Genomic DNA, 23,107 nt, shown 5'->3' with positions numbered 1-23,107 from the left:
CAAAAATCTTATTTTGCATTTATCGACACTTAAACTGCAAAAGAGAATGGTTACTTTGATAACATTTTACACTTAACGTATCGCTCCATCAGATTCTTATATCCACTTTATTCTGCGCTCGTAATTCTAAACTGCCCGAGTTTTTGCAAACGTTGTGCAGAATTTAGCTTTATTTATTGCTTCGGAACGCGGCCATATGACGTATTGTGCCAATTCATTTGTTTTGGCTCGTTGTGTTGACAGTTGGAAAATGTTCACTCGAAAATAATTTTTCGATCGGTGATTAACAGTAACAGGATAATTTGCGGTGATGAATATCTTGGGGATTGTAGATGAGGGCATATCGTATTCTTTTTACTTACTTGAGAATGTATATGCCGCTATCTTATAGAGAACCTTATATTATACGTGAACATTTTTGGAAATAAAATATGTTAATCATTAAGTTTCTACTCTCTATTTAATAATGCTTGACTGAGTATCTTTCTTTGTTTTATTTACAGAACAAAACAATTTTTTTGACAATTCTAAAACTCTTGATGAAAAGCTGTACGACATTGAGTTAGCTAAGGAAAAGAAACCTAAAACCCCTTCTTTTCCGTAGTTAATGTATTTAAAAGTAAGGGTGAATTGCACACTCAAATTTGATGTTGATTTTAACCGGCGCGCCGTTAACGTTTAGACAAAATGGCGTACGTACTTTTCTAGGTTTTTCTGCGCACATTAAACTTAACGTCAACGTTGACGATGCAACCCACCCTAAGTCTACCACCGACTTTCAATGCGCAGTTGAAGAAGTAACGGTGCGTGTCCACATAAAACTTCACCGCAGCGTTTTTTCCAAAAACGTCTTTTAACACATGTAATTAAATTAAAACTAAGTGGATACTGGAAATAGGTGGACCTAAATACAAATTACGTTATGAAAATATTATTTTAATAGTGTTCTTATAACATTTTCAAAGAGGATTATTAAAGGTGCTAATCTTTTAGGGTCGATTGGGGCTTAGCGTCTGAGTGGACCTGATTGATTAATGGGGCAGAATGGCCAGGCTTCCCTCGTTGACTTTCCGACAAAAAAAGGTGAAAATCTTTCATCCTCTCTATAGTATCGACGTATTTTTACCTAATTTGTGTTTTTTTCCTTTCAAGAAACCTCTCATAAAGTTTCAATAATAAAAAAAACCTATCGCAACTAGTGAAAAAGGAAATATTTTCGGCCAGTCATAATTTTTTGTATCTTGAGCGATATCATTTTACAACGTAAATATTTTAATAGTAACGCACTTTTATCATTTGTAATAGATATGAGCAAAAATTTTGTGTTACTATTGAAATTATTGTGAAGAGTAGGTAGTTGTCTTTGGGTATGAACTTCCTAAATATTTAGGGAGTACTAAACGTTTTTACTTTTCCATTTCTTCTTAATTATGGGTATTATAGTATTTAGGTCAGCAAAAGCAGATTCTATGCGTGTAATAATTATATATAGATTTAATAACAATTTAAACTTTTTTATGATCTGTCATTAAACTAAAATATTACTCTCCAAATATATTACCAAATTGTAAAATATAAAAAAAAAATAGGGTTAGCCTAAAAATAATGGCGTTATTTTTAGGCTTAATTGTCACAATAAATAATTATTGCAGTCATCAGTTTCCTGACTAGAAAGTAAAGCAGAGCCCAACTTCTGACGAATAGTTGTAAAAAAAAGTAGAAAGTTTCTCCTCTTTAACGGTTCGTTTCCATAGAGCAGCGGAGGTCGGTGTAATCCAGTCTTTAGGTTCGCGCCACGAGCAAAACGACACGGCTCTCCCTGGGGCCTCGTTGGAGAAAGCTATTTTCAAGACTGGCTCTTATGAAAATCGACGAGATGTACTTCTTTTTTACAGGAATGTTGATTTATTATGTCTAACTTTTGCTACTAAATATGTAGTTTTTTTATTCGGTTTTTATGATATTGATTAGGCAACGTTACGTTGAAATTACACTTCATTCACAGATCTGAATAGTGTTTGATCAGATTGTAAAACGCTTATTCTTTCCATACCTAGAAGGACAAATATAAAAACTTGGCAAATATAAAATAATAATAATAAGAACACGGAAGTTTAGAAATCAAACATCACCAAATAACTACTTATGGAATAGATAAAAACCCTTGCAGATAAAACTTCTTTTTAAATTCTATGTAAACCACTGTAGCATTCTGGTTGTAGCAGTGCTACGAGAGAAGACACGATGTGCTACGCCAAGTATGCCTACGCTACGGCCGTAGATAGTGGAATGCAGAGCTGCACGTTTTTTTTATCATTGGAGCACAAAACAATATTTTTCTTAAAAACAAATACACTGCATTAAAATTTATGTAATGAAACATCACATTTTTTTCGAAATAACGTTCACATCACAATATGCGCTAAGGTGTATTGTTTGCTGTCAGAACACGCAAATCGGTACACGTATCTAATTTATAGAATTGATGTCAGTCGTCATTAGGATCTTTGTTACATACGACACCAAACAAATAGGTGTTCACTTAATAATGATTGAATTTTGATAAAACGACCAATGTGTATATTATGCTGTTGAGGTAATAAAAACCTTATGTCTGTTTAAATAAAGTGTAATTTTCTGTGCGCGGTTAGTTAAAATTTGATACGGTAAATAGGAGTCTGAGGGCGCAGGGTATTAACACTGGCTTATGGCACTGTATTAATTTTGAACCGTAGTAACTTACGTGGTGACAGAACTAAGACACCGACACATAATTCACTTTGTAAGGCAAATGAAACTGCCGCTAAATTTACTGTTATAATTTAGTGAATTCCTGCGCAGACGTCGGCTGGGGCGAACTGCGGCGTGTTTTTGATTGCATTATGGACTTACTAGCTGCGCCTTTGTACTCCGCTAGTGCGGGAATTTTGGGAAAATAGTACCTACGTCACTTTTATAATATCAATACGAGTAATAACTCCTAGTTTTATTCTCCATATATATTTAATTTCTCCATAGCTCGTCAAGACGTTTTGCGTGAAGATCAGGTAAGAGACATCCATATATCAAAAATATTTTTTTGAAATTCCTTATCTTCTCGACAGTAGACTTTGAGAAATACTATAAAATTTAAATTTTGCCGTAAACAAGATTTATTTCGGTTTGATCCCGAGGAACTGATAGGGGATCAGATAAGAAGGGCCTGTGAAGTCTAATTTCCTCAATCAGAAGTCAAAACCTTTAAATTTCAAGGTTTACTCGCTTCGCCCACTCTTGCAAAAATCAGTTATTGAGAATAAACATTTTTGCATGTGTACTTAAATCCAATCTAATTTCGAATAGTTTTCAAACTACAATTTAATTTGAAGTTTGAAAGTTATTCGCCTACTGTATTGTTCCACTGAATATAAAAAAGCAACAGCACGTGAAATTGACAACGTAAAAAGAGAAGGGAAAATCACAGGGAGCGAAGCATCGCGGGCCGCCTCGGTTCACGAACTACATTACAGTTTACATAAAAACATCGTGTTGAACGACAAAGGGGCATCAACTTTCCCGCGAAGACATAAGCGAAATTGAATTACACATATTGAAAAAGAAATGTGTAGCTCCTTGGTAGGCGTGGTTTAGAGACTCCTCCTTCTGTGATCCGCGCATGAATCGCCGTAGCGAAGTCGCTCCGTCGCGCGTTGCGAACTCAGTACTGACTGCGACTCAGTGAAGGACTGTACCACTACGTCACACAACTTTCCTGTACGCTTTCACGAGTCTAGTTAGTGTTGGAAAACGCAAATAACAATTCGCGGCGAACTTTGTGGGATTCATGCGAGTTGCGGAGTGTAATTAACGGTTACGGGATGCTGGGTGAAAAACTTGTTGTGTGATTTGTGGAAATAACATATCGTGTCATCATGATTAACACGTTTAGATGATCGTCTGTTTATATATTTTATTGAGGTAAGATCTATTTAGACAATATATTAACTTATACTGTTAAAAATTAAAAAACAAATTGCACGAAATTTATGCTTAGCCAGTTTTCAGTTTGCCAATCAGTTTTAAACTGTCGAAACACAATATCTGAGTAATTAAAACACAAGTTCAATTCCAATGATAATGGAAAATTTATTAGCACATTGTCGTTTCAACTTTATCTGTGCATGTTAAAACATTAATTAAAAAATTGCATTGGTTAAACATGTAATTTTTGTTTGGAACATTACATTCCATTTAATATTCAAATAACAGTTGTAACTTATGATTCTTCTGTAAAATGGTGCAATAAAAAGTTCATCTCACTATCGATAGTAAAAAGTTAAAAATAAATAGTTACTTTATTCCAAAAAAAGGATAAAATTTAAAGTTAATTAACCATAATAAAGACCATAATAAAAAAACCAAATAAATCACAAAAGTCGTGGTTTATAAACCGGATTATTTACTATGGAACCAGATGAAACAAACCACGCGTTTTGTGTGGTTAATTGGTTAAAACAAAAATCCTACTAACTATATAAATGCGAAAGTTTGTGAGATGCATCTCATATGTTATATTTGTTACTCTTTTACGCAAAATCTACTGGACGAATTGTTATGAAATTTGGTACATGGGTATAATATAACCTGGAATAAACCAAGCAGGGACGCCATTGCCCAATATTAGGACAAAAACTGACGTAAACAATTTTAAAACTAAAAAAATTTAAACTGGTACAATAACCGGCCAAGTTCGTGTCAGGCCACGCACAGTGTAGGGTTCCGTAGTTTACTACAACTACCAAACTTTAAGATTATTTGAATATAAATTTAATTTAAACTTTGTTATATTATGGATAATAGAAAGTAAGTGTAAATATTTTTCATGGAGTTGTTTTATAGTAAAATACAGTTGGTCGACTATCACTCGTAAACTTACAAAGCCAATTGTGTGTGTGTGATAGTTTTCCTTCTAATTACATTATATACGTATACTAATGCCGTGTCATTTGAATTCCTAATAACAGCCGCTTCAAAGGGGTTTACTCTAATTAAAATTGACACTTTAAAGCATTAATAATTTACGCGCGGTTTACTTAGTCGAATGACGGTCTTCCAGGATTTATTTTTAAATACTTATCGAAACACACCCAACACTATAAGAAGGATGAAAATAAAAAAGAATATTACCAATTCAGGGTGTAGGGGAGGTTCCCCTAAAACTTTGATTTCATTTGATCACATTATCGGCGTGATTCATGTGCAGGTATACCTGTACCAAATTACATTAGTACTAGTAATAGTTTTTGAGTTAGACCGGGGATGGAAAGACTGGCAAAACCATAAGGGATCTGTAACACGGAACCCTAGAAATGGCTAGTTATGTTTGTATTGTAACTCAATTATATTGATCGAAAATCTAACCTTTTTGAACAAAAGTAGTTTATTATTATTTTTATTCGAAATGTGATAATTAAGCTGGTACCCTGGTATGCCACGAGATTAATAAGGCTTTTAATTTTAACTTTTTGTCCTCTAGAGGCCTAAATATCCAACTTCGTGCTTCTTATTAATTGTTATTTTTTGAATAAAATGAAATTCTAAAACGCATTTTTTGCATTTTTTTCTAATTAATGATAATTGCATGTTTAGATCTTCTACCATTAGTTTATTGTTCTTAATATTTAATATTATCAATATAATATAATTCACTTTAATATATACTAATTTATAACTTTAAAATATATTATTAAGTTCAGCATTATATATTTTTTGACTATATTAGCACACCATAAAATTATGTTGTCTGAAGCATAAAGTATATTTTACGATATTTATATTATTTAGTGTATGTATTTTATTTTTGCAGTCAAATAAAATAAAATATCAACGGTGCAGAATGCAACCCATAAATAAGTCTGATATAATCCAGCTGAATTTAAAAGCACCTGAACCGCTGTTTTGCAATATTACATGCGGAATTATGCTATTAGTAGTATTATGTGTAGGTAGGAATTACTAACCATAATTATAAATGACGAAGCGGCAGAAGTTCAGCCGAGTCAAGATGACCGTCCAAACCGTGAAAAGGACCCAGATTCGATTCCTCCTCTGCCACATGACTTATATCAACCTGACTTCTAGACCACCACCTTGCTTCCGGCAAAAGAAAATATCGCGAGGAAACTGTTAGATCCAAAAGCGTCCATCTGGTGGTTATATTTTTAACAATCATGTCAGATGCCTGCATTCGAGATTTAAAACCTCACCTTAGTAAATCGGACAATTTTTCCAAATGTCAAAATCAATAACGTAAATGGAGATATCATGACAGTGAGAACAGACGACGTCAGAAAGCCTTCCAACATATTAATAACCCGTCAATCGCAGAGAATCGAGATACAATAGATCATCATAATCATATCGAGAGTAGGTATTATTGCTAAAACTAGTGTCAGATTTTATTCAAGTCGCCCAAAAATATCTGACATGACCTACCGCAAACACACTAGTGAACTAAACTGTCCACCAATGTGCAGGTTTCCTCACGATTTTTTTTCTTCACCGGAAGCGGTTCGATGAAAACTATCATACATAATGTCAGATTTGCATACAAACTCATGTGGCACGAGTAGGATTCCAACCTGGGACCTTTCAATTCACAGGCGCATCTTAAAGCTTCTAAAAACTTTTAGATAATTACTTATTTGACTTTTAGATAGCTTTTTGACATTTTCTCTATGTTCAAATAATTAATTTAATGATATCTTCTCTTTTTTCTTTAACATTAATATCTTAGGCAGATTTCACGTAAGAGTCAATACATATTTTTAAGTTGTTCATTAACTTAAAAGCTTCTTGAAAGCTTAACAAGAAGCCTCGTCAGTTTTACAAAATGCGGACCAACATAATTTAATATTCTATTCATTTTCTGTATGAATTTCTGTGTACCGAAAAATTTGAGAGCTTTGATAAAATGCTGCGGGCTTTTTATTACTCTCTGCCCGTATTTGAGAATTATTTTCATTTAATAAAGTAATTGGTATAGAACAATATGATATGTATATAGTTTCATACGAAGGTAAGTATATATATTTAATAAAGTAATTTAAATTATATATATTCGTGTTTCAATGCTTTTACTGATGTATATACGCTCTGGGCTTTGCTCTCGTAGGAAATTCAGGATAAAGTGATCTTTATATTATTGAATAATAACGTCTCTCGCTGCAATACGCTATTAAAAATTATACTAAACATAAACTACGTGGATTATATTTTAAAATAGTAGTTAAGTATTAAGATAATACAACTTTTTAATCCGAAAATAAACTATTTACGAATTCTGTCCCTTTTAAGTCTAGAATTTTCTATAATAATAAGCGTTCCATTTTACTTTTTAATAATGTATTGTACGGGCTGATTGGAATTAAACTTTTTATTTAATAATAACTATACCTATATAGTAACTAGAAGACCAGCTACACCACAACATATGGAAGATACTTCACGTTGCATACGATCCAGTATTATAATATCATACATGCGACGCAAAACCAAAGTAATAGTCACGATCGATAATATACTGCTATCAGAGTAAGTATTCCTCCTAATAATTTATGGAGCACCCCCTAGCTGGAGTAATGGATGCGCTCACAGTTATCAGTGGTTGCCGTCTTTAAATAACTCACAGGGCAGGAAACATAGACTCGGTCCTGACTACAGAACCACTTTGTTCCTCACACTATTAAGATTAAGGATAAAAATCACCTTAATCGCTGTTACGCATGTTAATTGTTTTTTAACGTTTCCTGATCGCGTTAATTTCGAATTTCGTGTTCTAGATAATTTTAAAACTTGGTGTTTTGTAGTGTTCTGTATTTTCATCAAATAATATATATGTGATATAATTTAATGGTGAAATTTAAGGGAACTCCACCGATAAGAATTAGCTCTTAGCTCTTAGATTCTGACGATGTTGATGAATATTATTGAATTGACTAAACGTAAAGAATAATAAACATAATTTCTAGCATAATATACGTAGATTCAGGTGGGATAAGTCCCGGGTAAAACCTAGTAATTTAATAAAAACATCGACTTTGGCATCGTACGGGACCCTCTTCAAGCGAGTTCAACTCGCACTTGATCGGTTTTTTGTTGGTCTATGCTCAAAACACGCGCTCCGGCTTAAATTACATTCATTCGACTTAACAATTAAGAGAATTATACATCATACAGTATCCCATTCAACAAGAGAAACTGCGAATATTCAACGCCAAATACTTTGAAAATAAAAAGCGCGTCGATAAAGTTGATTCACCGTAAATAAATTTGCAGCTTCAGTCAGTGTCCGGCGAAAATCGATATAGCCAGCCAATATGTGCAATATCATTTTGACATCTACAGTTCCGTGGGAGTTAGACCCAAGTCATACCGTCATTTCATTGTGTTTTTCGTGAATAGTGATACAATAATGTCGCAAGTATATTTGTTAGACTAATTAAAATCTCCTGACTTTCAATATTAATTTCGCTACAACTTTTGAACGATTGAACCGATTTTCATGAAACATGGCTAAGAACAGTCGGGATAAAAGTTGCACGCGCTAATTTGTAATATTTGAAAACCTTTTGTAAAGGTATTTTACAGCTATGTGCATCTAATTTTGTTTTTTTTAGTTTATCTTTAAAACGTGTACACATCAAACCACATAAAACCATTAAAATTCACTTTTATTATCGTGTGCAGATGCAGAGTTGACATGCGGTTGATTGTACAGTGAACTGTACGTCATGCGTCACTTACATGGATCTCTATGGAGGGGTATTATCGGCATATTTGCTATTAATTTCGAAATACTAATATGCTGTCGACTGTACGTATAGTAATGTTTAATAAACTTTTGCCCAACTGTGGAACTTAAATAGCTAAAGAAAAAAAAACTGTAATTTTTTTACTTTAACACTCCTTAGGAAAACATAGAAAAAGAACGAACTGTCATATTCTAATGTAAATGTGTATGTGTGTGCTCGCCCTAAGCTCACATGGATAAGATTACTCCCAGTGTTGTATGACGGGCCAGTTTTTGCATGACACAGAACCATGGCACATCAGCCATTCATTAGGATCCGTTGTGTCCGCTTTAATTACAGGCGTCTATTCTCGTTGTCCACCACTGGAGGACATTGTTATAGCATTTTTTAACTTGGTGGAAAAGAGTGACATCAGAAAAGTTCTTATTGCTTTCTCTATTGTAAGTACCTATTATTGAGAATACCTTGAAATGTTCCGAAGGAGACAAACAATAACATTTTTATTTAAATCGTACCTAGACTTTGAAAGTTTAAGTTTATTTTTATTTTCAATCAAACATTCTTGTTAATTCGCTCATATTTCAAATAAAAACGTAGGTAGTTTGTAACTAATCATTAAATAACTCAAATTTCTTGCAAATAAATAAATTTGAGTTATTCAATTAAATAATCACAATGCTTTCACGTAGATGGAATCAACGGGATGAATCGACTGCTTATATCACTTGATTTGATTGCACCGAAATCATGGACAGCATCAGTTGTTGTGACCTGATTATAAAAATATGATAAAATAAAATCAAAATAGCCTTTATTTCTATCACAAAATTACAAAATATTAGTATGTATTTAAATATTTTGTATCGTGATTACATAGTTTATAATTGGTGCTCCTATAAATGAACTCAATGCCAGATATAGAAAGCGAATTTATTAAAGAAAAACAATAGTTTTATGACGACGCGTGTTGTGGATTTTTTACTATTCTTCAATGAGTGAAAATTAATTATATCATTTTAAATAAAGATTTAAACCTTACTGTAAGGCACTTAATTTTTGTTGCTACGGGTGGTGAGACATAAAACTTTTGCCCGGGCACAAACCATTTCATCAATGAGCTTGCGCCCGTGTTTAACTGGGCAGAAACATTTTTGCCGGGGCAAAACCTACATATATCTGCTCGAGAGTATTCATTAATTTGAGTATTGTCAGCCCTGACAATTGTCTGATTAAAGTGCAGATTCATTTGATGACTGATTACACGTATTGGTTCGTTATGCAATCAGCACATTACTTTAACAAACTGTTATATCTGCCGACTTCTTTTTTAACTCTCCCACACTGCCGACTATAAATGAAAAAAAATAATGGATATACTATAATTCTCATTTTATATTTAATGTTATCATCAAATATGAATCCTCATATGTTTGTATAAATAGCTAGAAAAGAAACGTTTATATATCCATTAACCTTCGAAGGGCACGCCACGTAGCGACTCAAAGAATTTTAATCATCACACTTATTTCGCTCGAAAGTATTAGCAAAGTAGGCCGTCTTTGCCCTCTACAAAAGCAAGTCAAGCGAGACAACCCTAAAAACTTCCCTACAAACTATTCCGCTTCTTGCAAATTGGAATAATTCACTATGGTTCGGTGCATAACTTTAAACCAGCGCCCTAGGTGAGCGACGAAAGCGGTAAGGGAGCGCAACGCGGTACGATGCGTGTTTTCTTGTATATAGGTATTTACTTATGACCTGTGCTATGGTCGTAAAGACTAATAAACAAAGTTACACATCGCGTCGTCCAGCGTTCGTCACTGTTATAGGACGCCAGGAAAACCTGTGTGTAGTTGTAGGTATACAGAAAATAAAACATGAGGTTTGGTAGTTTTTAATTTACAAAACTGGCAGTTGTGCAAAGCCATAGCGCTTCTTGTTTATTCGCGGAAACTGGTAATAAAACTATAAAAACAAATGAAAACCAAACCCCGAGTTCTGTTATAAAAACCCTGTGAACCGATGGCAAACACATTGAAGCGTAAAAATGTGCAAACAATATTTTAAGGTTATGACAAAAAATTGTAAGAGTAGGTACTTAGTTATTTTGACCACAACTTATAAGACATTGTAAGATAATAGAAGCTTGTAATTAATATAATTTACATTATCACTAGACATTTATTTTATTTTTAGAAGATAATTTTACACGTTATTTTTACAATTCGGTTAGTCCCATTAAAGTTCTTTTTATCGAGTGTGTTTCCGGACAAGTGTGATATTTTTCACTATCAAGTGCAAATTGGCAAGCATTTTCTCTAGATGATTTTTCCATAAACGGGGGCAAAGAAGGTCTATGAAAACTTTACTATATTCAGACTGGTACAAACCCATGTGGCATAGGAAAGATTCGAAACCTCATTGATCGTTGTAAGGATTTGAATGAGTGCCCCTGGATCTCACATACTCGTAAGCTCGATAGAATCGATTATCGCCACGTATTCTCTTTCAATCTAGAATTCTAATAAACATCAATTTTAATTTGAATAGTTTAAAAATGGATAGTTCAATGTGCTCTGTGTTAAAAGCTTTTTCTAGTAATACGCCGAAGTTAACTCGTTATTAATTAGGGGTATTATTTCGTTAGCCAGTGTCTGTACAATGGTCAATTTAACAGTTCAGTTTCTAACTACTTCAACGTTCTATTACCAACTTCGAAAAAGAAAGAAATATTTTTTATTTTGTTGTCTTATCTTCGACATCGTACTTATAAGGGTGAATTGCACCTTGAAATTTGACGTTGATTTTCGCCTTTGACATTTAGACAAAAAGGCGTACTTTGAATTTTTCTTCGCATGTTAAAGTTAACGCTGCAACCTTAGTGTTTAATGTCAAAGTTAGCTAATATCAATTTCTATAATACTGTCAAATGTAAGTTACACTCGCGTACTACAGCGTGTGTAGTAAATAGTATATGTCGCGGAATTTAATTATAGATTCCCCACACTTTTCTTCAACATTTTTAATTAAATATATGATAGATACCACAAGTGTTATCTTGTTAGATAACATCTGTCATATCATGTTGTAACATTCTGTGGCAGCACGATTAGTGTAAAAGATTTTTACAGTAACCACTGTTATACATGTCATATCATATCCTTTCCTTTACATGGCGACTGGATATTCGAATAACTAAGTAAAAATAAGTATTTTTCCAGTGAACTGAATTTCAAATCATCATCATCAATACATATAATAAAATTGAAGAAAGGCCAAATTTGTACATTGGATATTTTTTTTTATTCTTCATGGAATATACTTAGTTACTGATATAGATTACGAAAATATAGTTTTGGAAATTTTTGTCTGTCTGTCTGTCTGAACGCGCATCACTCGAAATCTACTGGACCGATTTGCTTGAAATTTGGTATGTAGGTACCTTACATACTGGGTTAACATCTTAAATACATTTCATTCCGGTAAATGGTCAGATTCCCGTAGGATAATTGAAAAACTAATTATGAATCAAAAATTCCTCGGAATTCCGGGTTAACATCTTATAGACATTTCATCCCGGAAAATGAGGAGGGTCCTGTGGGAAAATTAAAATAACAATCCACGGAGCCGATTTACTTTAAAATTTTGTATAAAGGTGTGAACAGAATAATTATAAACAAAATTTTTTTATCGATGAAAGTCTGATATAGATATAATTAGAAGGTATCAATTTTCAATATAATTTTGTTATATTTTAGTTTTGAACATAAAGATAATAGATGGCGCCACCAAGACTTTTAAAACGAGCTATGGTTTCGCTCGGACAAAATGATGTATATATAAATTATACTTCCGAAATAAATCACTAGATGGCGCCACTAAAACTTTTAAATCTCTAAATCACGCTATGGTTTCTCTCTCATAAATCCATACTAATATTATAAAGAGGTAAGCTTTTGTGAGTTTGTATATTTAGGGCGGGTAATCTCCGAAGGTACCAAACCGATTTCAAAAATTATTTCGCCATTAGAGAGCTACATTATCCGAAATTGTTATAGGCATTTTTATTTTGAAATAGATTAGTATTCAGCCAGATCGATCAACATTTATAAAGTAATTCGAAAAAAAAAAAGCGCTAAGGAATATCTTTACGTTCGTGCACTGGCCCTACCATTGATTATACATACATACAATGTACTACAAAAATATAAGTTTTTAGTAGATCCATAAAAAAGTCCGCGACACAATACTATCCATCTTTTATAATTAAGTAAGGCATTTTATATGTAAAAATATTGTAAAAGGTGAAATTTTATAATTATTATTACACAAGCATATTCTTAATCCTTATGATTAAGAGTATTGAGTAAGTATTTAGATTATTTCATCATCAAGAGAATTTCACGAAGATAAATTTTGTCCTTTACAGCACATAAATTGGATTAATAGATTCTGAAATATCGTGAAATTAAAAAATACGCACGCCGAATTATTTGAAGTAGGTAGATACTTTTATATTGTTGAACACGGCACGCGGCGACGGCGGCTCGCGGTGTAACGCAGAGCGCGGTCATAGCCCGCACGAAATCGTAAGATTTTTACTTGATATTTATGTGCACAAGGTAATTTTATTTATTTTCGTTGTATTCATACAAAAATTGTTATCAGTTGTCAGAACGACTTTTTCTGCCTACTTTATTTAATTCTTTATTAAAACTAAATTTACATTACAATACAAACTATATTTATTGCCCATAAAAACAATATTAGTACAAAATAATACAATTGTGCATACATATGCTAAGCAATAGGCCCACCATTGGCACCATAATCCAGATCTTCCAGCCAGCCTTTGGGTAGTGAAAGAGGATAACAGAAGAGGGTGGGCGCAGTATGTATCAATATATTATATAAGTATATAAAACTCTTCCGTTACTGAGTGACTGACTGATTCCCTGACAGATAACGTGCACCCGAAACTGCTGGGCGGGAAGCTGAAATTTGGCGTGTAGGTGAGCGAGAAAGGGGTGAAAAACTGTAAATGTAAAAGTTCTACATCGTTGAAATTAGCGACTTGAAAATTTGGATTTTAGTTGTTTACAACAAAGAAATGAATACGTGTTTTAGATTTTTCTGAAAATCAACCCTTAATCCCTTCAAAAAGGGGGTAAAAAATTGTATTGGGACTTAGTACAATTGCCAAGATAAAAAGATGAAAAAAACTTAAATTTTGTAGTAAACAGTAATAGTAAATACAAAAATGTTTATTTTACGTTTGTGGTTAATAAAAAAACCGGACGTAAAACGTCATGGAAAATAGGACGGCACGCGTTGCAGAAAGCGGGATTGGGAATCGGAGTGGGAAATGGGAAGAAGACACGTAGTGGGAAACGGGACGGGACACATTGCGAAAAATATGATGGTACAATATGTAGGAAATGCTATGGGATATCTACATTACATAGCAGAAATCGGGATTGGGCGAGTTTGCGGGACGAGACACGCAGCGGGAAACAGGAAATTGAACTAAAGATGAGAGAAAAAATGAGAATTTGAATCATATATGTTTACCAGTCTTACAGAGTACGCGATAAAAAAATTACTAAGATTTTGCTATGAAGTTCACGCAGGCGAAGCCGCGGGCATAAGCTACTATTAAATAAAACTCCAAAAGTGCAAAAGTTAACAGAACTACGATATATTTCCAAAATCAGAGCGAAAATGTAACAATTCAATTGATCACAAAGAACTAAAATTAGCGAAAATATACGGGAAAATATACTTCTTTTTTTTACATGTCATTTTTATTTTTTAAACTATATTCTTATTTTTTAATTTATTTGCGGCCAATGGATTTTAATAACTAAACTGAAAACCTATACAGAGACCCTGACAACATCCTTTACATGGATTCACAGATTCAGCATATTTCAACAATATTATACCACCCGTCTTAATGGAGTAAGATATTAAAATATAAAAGAGAATTACATTGTATATTTAGTACTTCCGAATAATCCTAACATGCGTTTATATGCAAAAGGAGCTAGCGCACGCGGCATGCACGCTAAACGAATATATTAAGGCTTATAGGTCACATCTTATATCATACACTCCATGCAAGCAGTATTATAATATAAAACTATATATTGAAACCCTTAACATCGAGTATTCATAGAGCTCAAAATATAATGGCACTTCTGTAGCCTGAGTATGTAAGTTCATAATTTTACTAAGGTCCATAAAAAAATAAGTAGTTTTAAACGTAAGTAGTAGTTATAGACTTGTTATTTTTATTAATACTAGAGGTTCCAAGGTTAAACTTTATATAACGCTCATAAATTAAACGAAAAAACATGTCACTGAAAACAGGGATTCTTGTTTTAATATATACTTCGGGACTCGAAGCAAGCGCGCTCTGTGGAGAATCTTTGATATCAAATTCTTTAGACCCGACCGCACGTAACTTCACAACCACTCATATTTTAGATAACGTTCGAATGTTTCTCTACTCCCGCACATGGTATGTGAATAAAATACGAATATTTTACCATTCTCCAAACGGAAAAGATACTGCAAGAATTTATTGTTCCTGTTTATAAGTTTAGTAGTACGATATCTTATTCTTAATCAGTAGCTACAGCGGACATTTAAATTACAAGTTGGTATTTCAAATTAAAACAAAGCATTATTCTCATTAAAAATATTAAGTATATTTATAATAGGTCTAAAATTAAGATTATTATCTATTCGATTGAAATTGAACTTTTTTTGTTTCAGAAGCATCTGAAAGCATGACTTTATACCACAGAAGAATACAGCAATAAACATGAGAAGATCAAGAAGGATAAGAAACAATGGCGGATGGCAGCAAAGGACGGTGACCCGCTGAGGGGCAATATGGCGGCGTTCCCGCGGCATGGCGGTCCCCTTGCGCGCCTTCTCGTGCTCGCGGTTCTACATGTTAATTTTATTGGTGAGATATTTTACAGCAGTAGTCTATAAACACTTTGAACTCTAAAGTGATTACCACTTCATAAATTAATGTCCGTGACTCGTCGAAGGAAAATGGCGCTCCCGCGGTTTGGCGGTATCCTTACTCGAAATTGCAGTTTAAAGAAGGTGATAATAACTTTATAAAGTGACAATGACCTAAGGGGCAATATAAAACGGCGATTCCATGGATGGCTATCTCCTTGTACGCCTACTCGTGGTCGCGGTGTTACATGTTAACGGAACACGACCAAGCAATGGAACATGGCTCTTACTCGTTTTCTCTGTAAGATATTTCCAAACAAAGGACGGTGACCACTTCAGAAATTTGTGACAATAACTCACTAAGGGGGAAATGGCGGGGAAATCTTGCGCACCTTTTCATGAAATATCGTTAATTAATTCTTTTAAATTTAAACTGAAAATAACAATGGGCATTATAAAAATAAAATAAAATAACGACTCTTTTGATTAATACAGTGACAAGTACTGGTAAATGTTGATCAGGGATCGTAGAATTAAGTAAATTACGGTGTAGCGACTGTTGGCAGAAGATATTTGTGTGGGCACGACGTCGGAGCCTAGACATGGTATGAACCGCAAAACATGTTGAGTAAAGTCAAGTTCCAAGGCATAATGATACGTTAGTATTTCAAAGAGCTACTTATATAAAGATAATGGAGATATTGAATTCTAGTGAGACTCGTACCCATAAAAATAAAAGTTTATATTATGGATTTTTTATTGTTCATCTTAACAGTGATAATATAAAATATAATGTTCATTTGCTGATTTAAAAATGACTTTTTAAATCAGCAAAAGTTGTAGAGATTTTTATCTATATGTTTTTAGAATAAAAATTAGTACAGTACACTTGCTCTTCAATTGTGCTTTGTGAATACTGTGTTTTATTTTGTGTTTTCAGTCTGGTTTTGCATTGTGTTGTTGTTTCTACAATAATCTATCTATCTATCTAAAAAAAAATTAAAAACCTAAATTCCAGCGCTATTCCAGGCTATCTAAGGTGCTTTTCCTGGAACAAAATGTAAAAATACATTTTAGTCGACAAAGACCACGTGCAAAGGATAACTGTGCGATTCCATAAGCTGGGTGCTATTCGCCAGGTGTTATTCAGCTAGGCGCTCTAAGTTGAATTCGTCTATTTAAATAAGTACTACCTGCATAATATCAATAAGCAAAGATTAATTAATTCATGACTCTACTAGCTTTTTGGATAGATAATAGCTTGCCTCTCATATCCAATAATATAATGAATTTCTGAATTTAATAATTGAGGCCTTTAGACTGACAGATTGACTTATATAATTGTATATAGATAAAACTTAATTTTTTTAAATTTTCATATAGATAAAAATATGAACAAAACTGTTTGATGAAGACGGAAACAACGTGCAACAATCAGACAGTTAGTACACTCCAAAACAATAAGTTAACATTGACGATACACAAAATAGTATTCCAATATTTGACTACACGAAATAATCGAATCACACAACAGTAGTAATGTTACAATAGATCTTCCAAAACATCCTAGCCCAAGTCGTGTAGTTTGTAATACACGGAGCTAAAATACGGTCTGTTCAACAGTCAAGTAATATTGGAAACAATTTCAAAGCCGGACAGTCTAATTTCGTTGATAGTCGAATTTCACTGTGTCGCCTTTACAACGTCCACGGTCCGCAACGATTTTGTTTTGCATCGGGTCTCATTTCACAAAGTGCAAGCTTTCGCAATTCTCGTGAATAAGTCCTCATGACACCAAACATGCTATTTACATTGTAAACAAACGTTTGTATTTGGCGGCAGTAATGCCTGCTTGTGGTTTAAAACTTACAAAACTTACAAGAAAGGTTACAGGACTTTTATTAGCACAAAAAAACATTAGTGACAACACAAATGACACTAAATATAAAATATTGATATTGACATATTAATGTTGATGTTATAATATAAATGAAAAACTGTTTAAAAATTTCGATTTTGATCTAGTTCGCTGGTCCAACTAGATGTCGGGTCTAATATTTATATGTTAATTGCGGTTGATGTGTTCAGAGATTCAGCAGAAGAAAAAAGAAACAAATCCAAACGTAACAATAATGTACTTTTGCATAAAAATCATAGACATTGTAAAGATTAGATCATAGTTATGGTAAATATTCTCGATGTAACATTACGTTACCATTGAAAACAGCGTTAGTAAAACTAATTATAAAACATAAAATAAAAAATATGAAAAGTAGTCACAATAAGTCCAGACGGACGAATTTTCAGATGGATCTTTTGTAGTCACATTTAAAGTAATTCATTCGGCGATGATAAAAATATTAAAGCGTAGGCAGAGTAACATGGATAACCCTTTCAGAAGTGGAAGCGTCGCGTGGAATCCTCATTGAAAAACGACCCGTGGGTCAAAATGTCAGAACGCTCCGTAAAACACGCGTGTCTCCCAATGAAAAGGTTATAGATGGATTGGCTGGATCTCCTGGGAGTCTATTCTCGTGTTTGTAAATATTTCCATCTATTTTTACACGTAAGAGTGTCTGGATTTTTTGTCATTGTGTTAAAAATACTATATCGTATTCGTAATTCCAGATTTTTTATATCATCTCTAATGTACTCATATTCGTCTGTTTCTTGTAGTGCGGACTTTCTGTCACATTATTTTGTCACACTAATATGATACAGAAGAATGTTTTTCGTGATAGAGACAGACTTAAGACTTTAATATTTTTACGGCAAAAACAAGTTTATAGCCAAAATGTTTTAAAAATCCTCAAAGGCCTATGTGTATATCAAGATATACTGCACTGACTTTCCACACATATAGTTCATCAAGGCGAACTATACTTATCCTATATATAAGATGAATTATACTTCATCAAGATGAACTATATGTGTGGAAAGTCAGTGCAGATACTATGCTTTATTACAGTATTCCTATGGCCACCTCTCGGCTCCATCATTTGATCAGCTCCATTTCATAATAATATTCTATTGTCATCCGTATTACATATGCATACAAAATGTAAGCTCACTCAAATATCTGAAATTGTCAAATAGCCAATGCTATTCATAAACTACTCTCCACCAATCAGTTAAAATAATCATTTTTAATTTAAACAAACAAACAAAAATTAAAAAAATAAAATTTACAAAAGAAATCTTTATTTGTACCAAATTCAAGGAACAAATAGTTAAAATAATACAAAAGTACCTACCATAAGTCCAAGAACTCACGAGATGTCCTCCAACTCATCCCTGTACCCGTCTAGTCACATCGCGGCGGAACAGAGGAATTAAATTAATCTCGTTGTGAAATTTTCACTTGCCACCTTATCTCCCGTCGTATTGTCGTTTTATTGTGCCTACCCTGAAACCATTAGCGAAAATGTCACAACGCCGGCATTGTATGCGCGCCACAATGCTGCGGCCGCTCGACCTCCATGTACACCCACCTTTACGCTACGATACAAATTTCAGTTTCTATAACAAATGAGATTACGTACTAGTATTATTCGGGGAATATGTGTATTGTATACCTTTGGGTCAGCCTCGTTTGTAAACAAAGTGACTCATAATCCCGATTCTTCCTGCAAAGTAGAAAGGGGTTTTCGCTCAATTAAAAATATTCTAAGACTAAATATTTCGTAACGTAGACTTTAGTATTTGTATGTGAAAAGTATAAGAGAATTACAACATTTCTCCAGATTCTAGTCATCTTTGAATCATTCAAGAATAAAATAAAAATACTTAATAGGTAGACCTAGTTACTTCACCCGCTATTCCACAACGCAGCAATCTAACCCAACAATAAAAGCGAAAATGTATGAATAAATAAACGCTTTTACGACGTGTACATTACTGGAGAATTCTTCGCATAGACTTGCCAAATCTCTCGCACGACCATTCCCCTCACGTCGGACTGGCCGACAAAGGGAAGAGGGCTTGCATACCTTATTACCACCTTTTTGCAAATCCTTACTTATGTGAAACATGGCACACTTGTAGCCACTTGGAATGACAAATACATGCTGACGCAGAATGATGAAGCTTAGGATTTGGAGGGTCGGGGTTGCGTTCCGATCGCACTAGGTTCGGTATGGTGCTGATTTTTCTAAAAGGTGAATAAGTGTATTGGGTAACATTTGCGTATTTGCTTTCCCTTACATTAAAAAAGGATATTCTTATTCTAATGACCCAAACCATCAAAAAAGCCCCAGAATATTTTCTGCATCAGAATGTCACTGCGGCTTGCTTTGCAATTAATCAGCGAGTCAATGAGCCATTTTGTTTGGACACAGCGGATGAATAATCCTTCCCTTGCGACTTCCTGACAGAAGCAAATAATTATGAAAGCTTGAAAGCTTTTCGTTAGGAAAAATTAGAACATAATATTTTATATTCCCTTCTGGCTTGGTGCCGTTTTTGATAATAATAAGTTGTCTTAAGTATTATTGTACCAAATTGCGACAGAGGTGTCCCTTTTAGAATTTAATTAATTAAAATAATTAAAAGATGACTCTACTTATCCATTGTAAGCTCGGAGAAAATATTTCCTTTACTTTCTTGTCGAAAAGTTGAAAATATTATGTACTAACAGAAGTATTCTCTTCTAGGTATAAACAAAAAATCAATCAAGAAAAACATTTGTAAATAAATATTAAATTAGATAAAATCGTATATATACAAATGAAATGCATTTTTTCACTTCAATTAAGCATTTAAACTTGCGCAAAATATACCAAATAAAAAATGCAAAAAGTCGGTTCAAAGAACTCATAAAAAATCTAAGCATTAAGGAAATCGTGAGGAATACATTTGAGAGACAAATCCTGTATATATTGCTGTTATCGTATTTGCATGTAATTCAGAATATTGCTGTCTCTAGCATACACTATAAGCCGTATTGCCTTCCGACTTGTTTATAGAATATTTGCTCATAAACATGCAGATTGCGGATGGGACGCGTTTTTATGTAAAATTGGGCAAAAAGGGGAGCCATTTTATTTATTACCCTCTTGACTCGGCGTCAGATCTCAAGTGAGAGATTGCTTCCAGTTCATATTAAAATAGGGTGCAATCATAATAGATGGATGCACTTTGTGGTTATGGTTTACAAATGGTTTGGGACTGTTGTTCCATTTACTAAAATTGAATTTCCCAACGTTTCATCTTTAAAACTATAGAAGAGATAACACACAGATTTTTGTAATCAAGAATGTTAGCAAGCACAGGTGATGATTTCTAGATAAAATTCTTACTTTGGATAAAAATTGTTACATCTAATTTTAAATTTTTTTTCCTGACGCACTCCAAAGTCATCTGTGGCTTTCGGAATTTTGTAAGCAGCCACCTTCTGAGTTCTGCCTAGTCGTAAAGAAATGTACCTCTGTAAACAACTTTGTACCTTACCTGCTAAGAAATTTAAAAGCTTTTAAAATTTTCAAGCGCGGTAACTTTGTAACTTCTTTCATAACAACTTCCAACCTTGAAGTTACACAAATAATCTTGAAAATAGTTTCCCGCTCGGATCATAATAACACGTTTAGTTGCACAATTTAATGCTTTATTTCCCTTGTACTGCACTTGTTGAAGAGTCTATTTTGTTTTACAAGTTGAAGGCCTTTGTCTTGTTAGTCGTAGTTCAGCTAAATAGCTTTAATGAAATGCCGTTAAGTTGAACTGGAGTAATATTCTTAGAGCTCGAGATTTTATCTAACTCTTTGTCTGTTACTTTTGATTTAGGATTTTATGAGGAATTCTATCAAAGTTAAAATACCTCCATCAAATGTATAATCAAAATGTATCATACATAAAATCATCAGTAAATTATCAAAATGTAAATACAAATCACATATATCAGTAAAAGTAAAAAATAATGTACTTAGTCAACAGCACATGAATACCTACAGAAGTTCACTGCAAATTTGAAAATAATTATCACCGTAGTAAATACCCGTGTAGGGTAACATGACCAAGTCTACGTTACCATAATGAAGTAATTTTAATGTTCTAAAATCTCATTATCATTGGTGTGATATTCGGCTTTCTAGTTACTATGATTCGTTGTTCCAAAAGTTCTTAAACGCCTAATAAAATTGCAACCAATAACTGAAGCCATACGGTGTTTGTGCCTAGTTCTATTCAGCCCCAGTGACACGTTACGGATGAGGCTGTAGTAATTAAAAACGTGACCGCCATCACTTGTCGTCCGAGCCCATAAGGGTTTTATCTACTTCGCGCACCCAACCAGCTTTGTTTATTTATTACACGTAAACTTTTATGTTTTATCTTTAATTTTCAGTCTACGCGCATATTATTTTATTGGTCTATTTTATAGTGCTAGTGAACATTTATGAGATCTTGAAGCTGAGGTCACTTTACGCTTGCTTTCATGTCTGCACATCTGACAGAAGCTGATATAATTTTTCTTATTATGTACTTTTTATTATATTATGTACTTTTTTGAAGACAACTACAATTTCTTTTTAATTATTTGGAAATTATTATTGAAAATTGTTTCATCATTGACAATAATTTATCAAAAACTCAGATTAACTACTGTAATTAATGAGTACTTGAGAAAACGGTCCGATGAATTAACTTGTAAAATTATACTTTGCCTGTATTTTCCCGGGATGACGCTAAATTCGTTCTTCGCTTCTCAGTATAATACATTTTCAACACATTTACATCCACCGGGGATATATTTTACGAACATTAATGAAAGTAATTCCAAGAATATTATTTCATGTCGAAATGTTTTTTCGCATAAAATAACATACTTTACGACTAAAACTTATATAATATACATATTGGAAAAATAATTCACACTTTATCAAAAGCACGAACTCGTATGGGCGTTTACAAAGCATTGTCTAAGTAAATGCCGCCATTTTACGCATCAAACTTTCCGTTCACAAAATTTATTCATGACGTGATCCCTCGTAAATATATTTTGGAGTTTATTGTTCTAATGAATTTGATATGGTTTATGAAAACAGGCTTATCTGCTAACCAAATAGTAGTTGCTTCTGATTGTGTACTAAAATAGTTCTCCTATCAGTTTTGTTTTTATTGGGGAGAGTTTATACGAGTAATACACAGCGGCGTACATTCAATACAATTATTTATTCAATATATATATATATATATATATATATATATATATATATATATATATATATATATATATATATATATATATATATATGTATATCTTAGACTTAGAACAAGTCCACACTATACGGTTCTCGGCCTTAGCACCTAATAGACAATAACAGCATTCCTAAGGAGATTTA

At 33.3% G+C, this 23,107-nt stretch overlaps 1 protein-coding gene and 1 long non-coding RNA gene across 4 annotated transcripts in view; one reads left to right on the top strand and one right to left on the bottom strand.

Annotated features, from left to right (window-relative positions):
* Positions 1–3,696: 3,696 nt before the first annotated feature.
* Positions 3,697–23,107, top strand: part of LOC128678838 (lachesin-like) — a 64,831-nt gene continuing 45,420 nt past the window's right edge. For 2 of the 3 annotated variants that reach the window (XM_053760695.1, XM_053760678.1), the window contains exons 1-2: positions 3,697–3,957; positions 15,573–15,768. In XM_053760695.1, coding sequence (XP_053616670.1) covers positions 15,657–15,768 — 112 coding nt within the window. In that variant the 5' untranslated portion in view covers positions 3,697–3,957; positions 15,573–15,656. The remainder of the gene's footprint in view (positions 3,958–15,572; positions 15,769–23,107) is intronic. The other variant, XM_053760689.1, reaches the window with a different exon arrangement.
* On the bottom strand, positions 16,427–20,350 carry LOC128678847 (uncharacterized). The gene is made up of 3 exons (XR_008405693.1): positions 19,346–20,350; positions 19,025–19,176; positions 16,427–16,818 (listed from the first exon to the last, which is right to left on the bottom strand). It is a non-coding gene; the product is annotated as an uncharacterized LOC128678847 (long non-coding RNA).

This window comes from Plodia interpunctella, chromosome 2 (assembly GCF_027563975.2).
Source record: "Plodia interpunctella isolate USDA-ARS_2022_Savannah chromosome 2, ilPloInte3.2, whole genome shotgun sequence".
Lineage (NCBI taxonomy): Eukaryota > Metazoa > Arthropoda > Insecta > Lepidoptera > Pyralidae > Plodia > Plodia interpunctella.
Note: the sequence above shows the minus strand (reverse complement) of the source record. Positions and strands in the feature narration are given on the sequence as shown.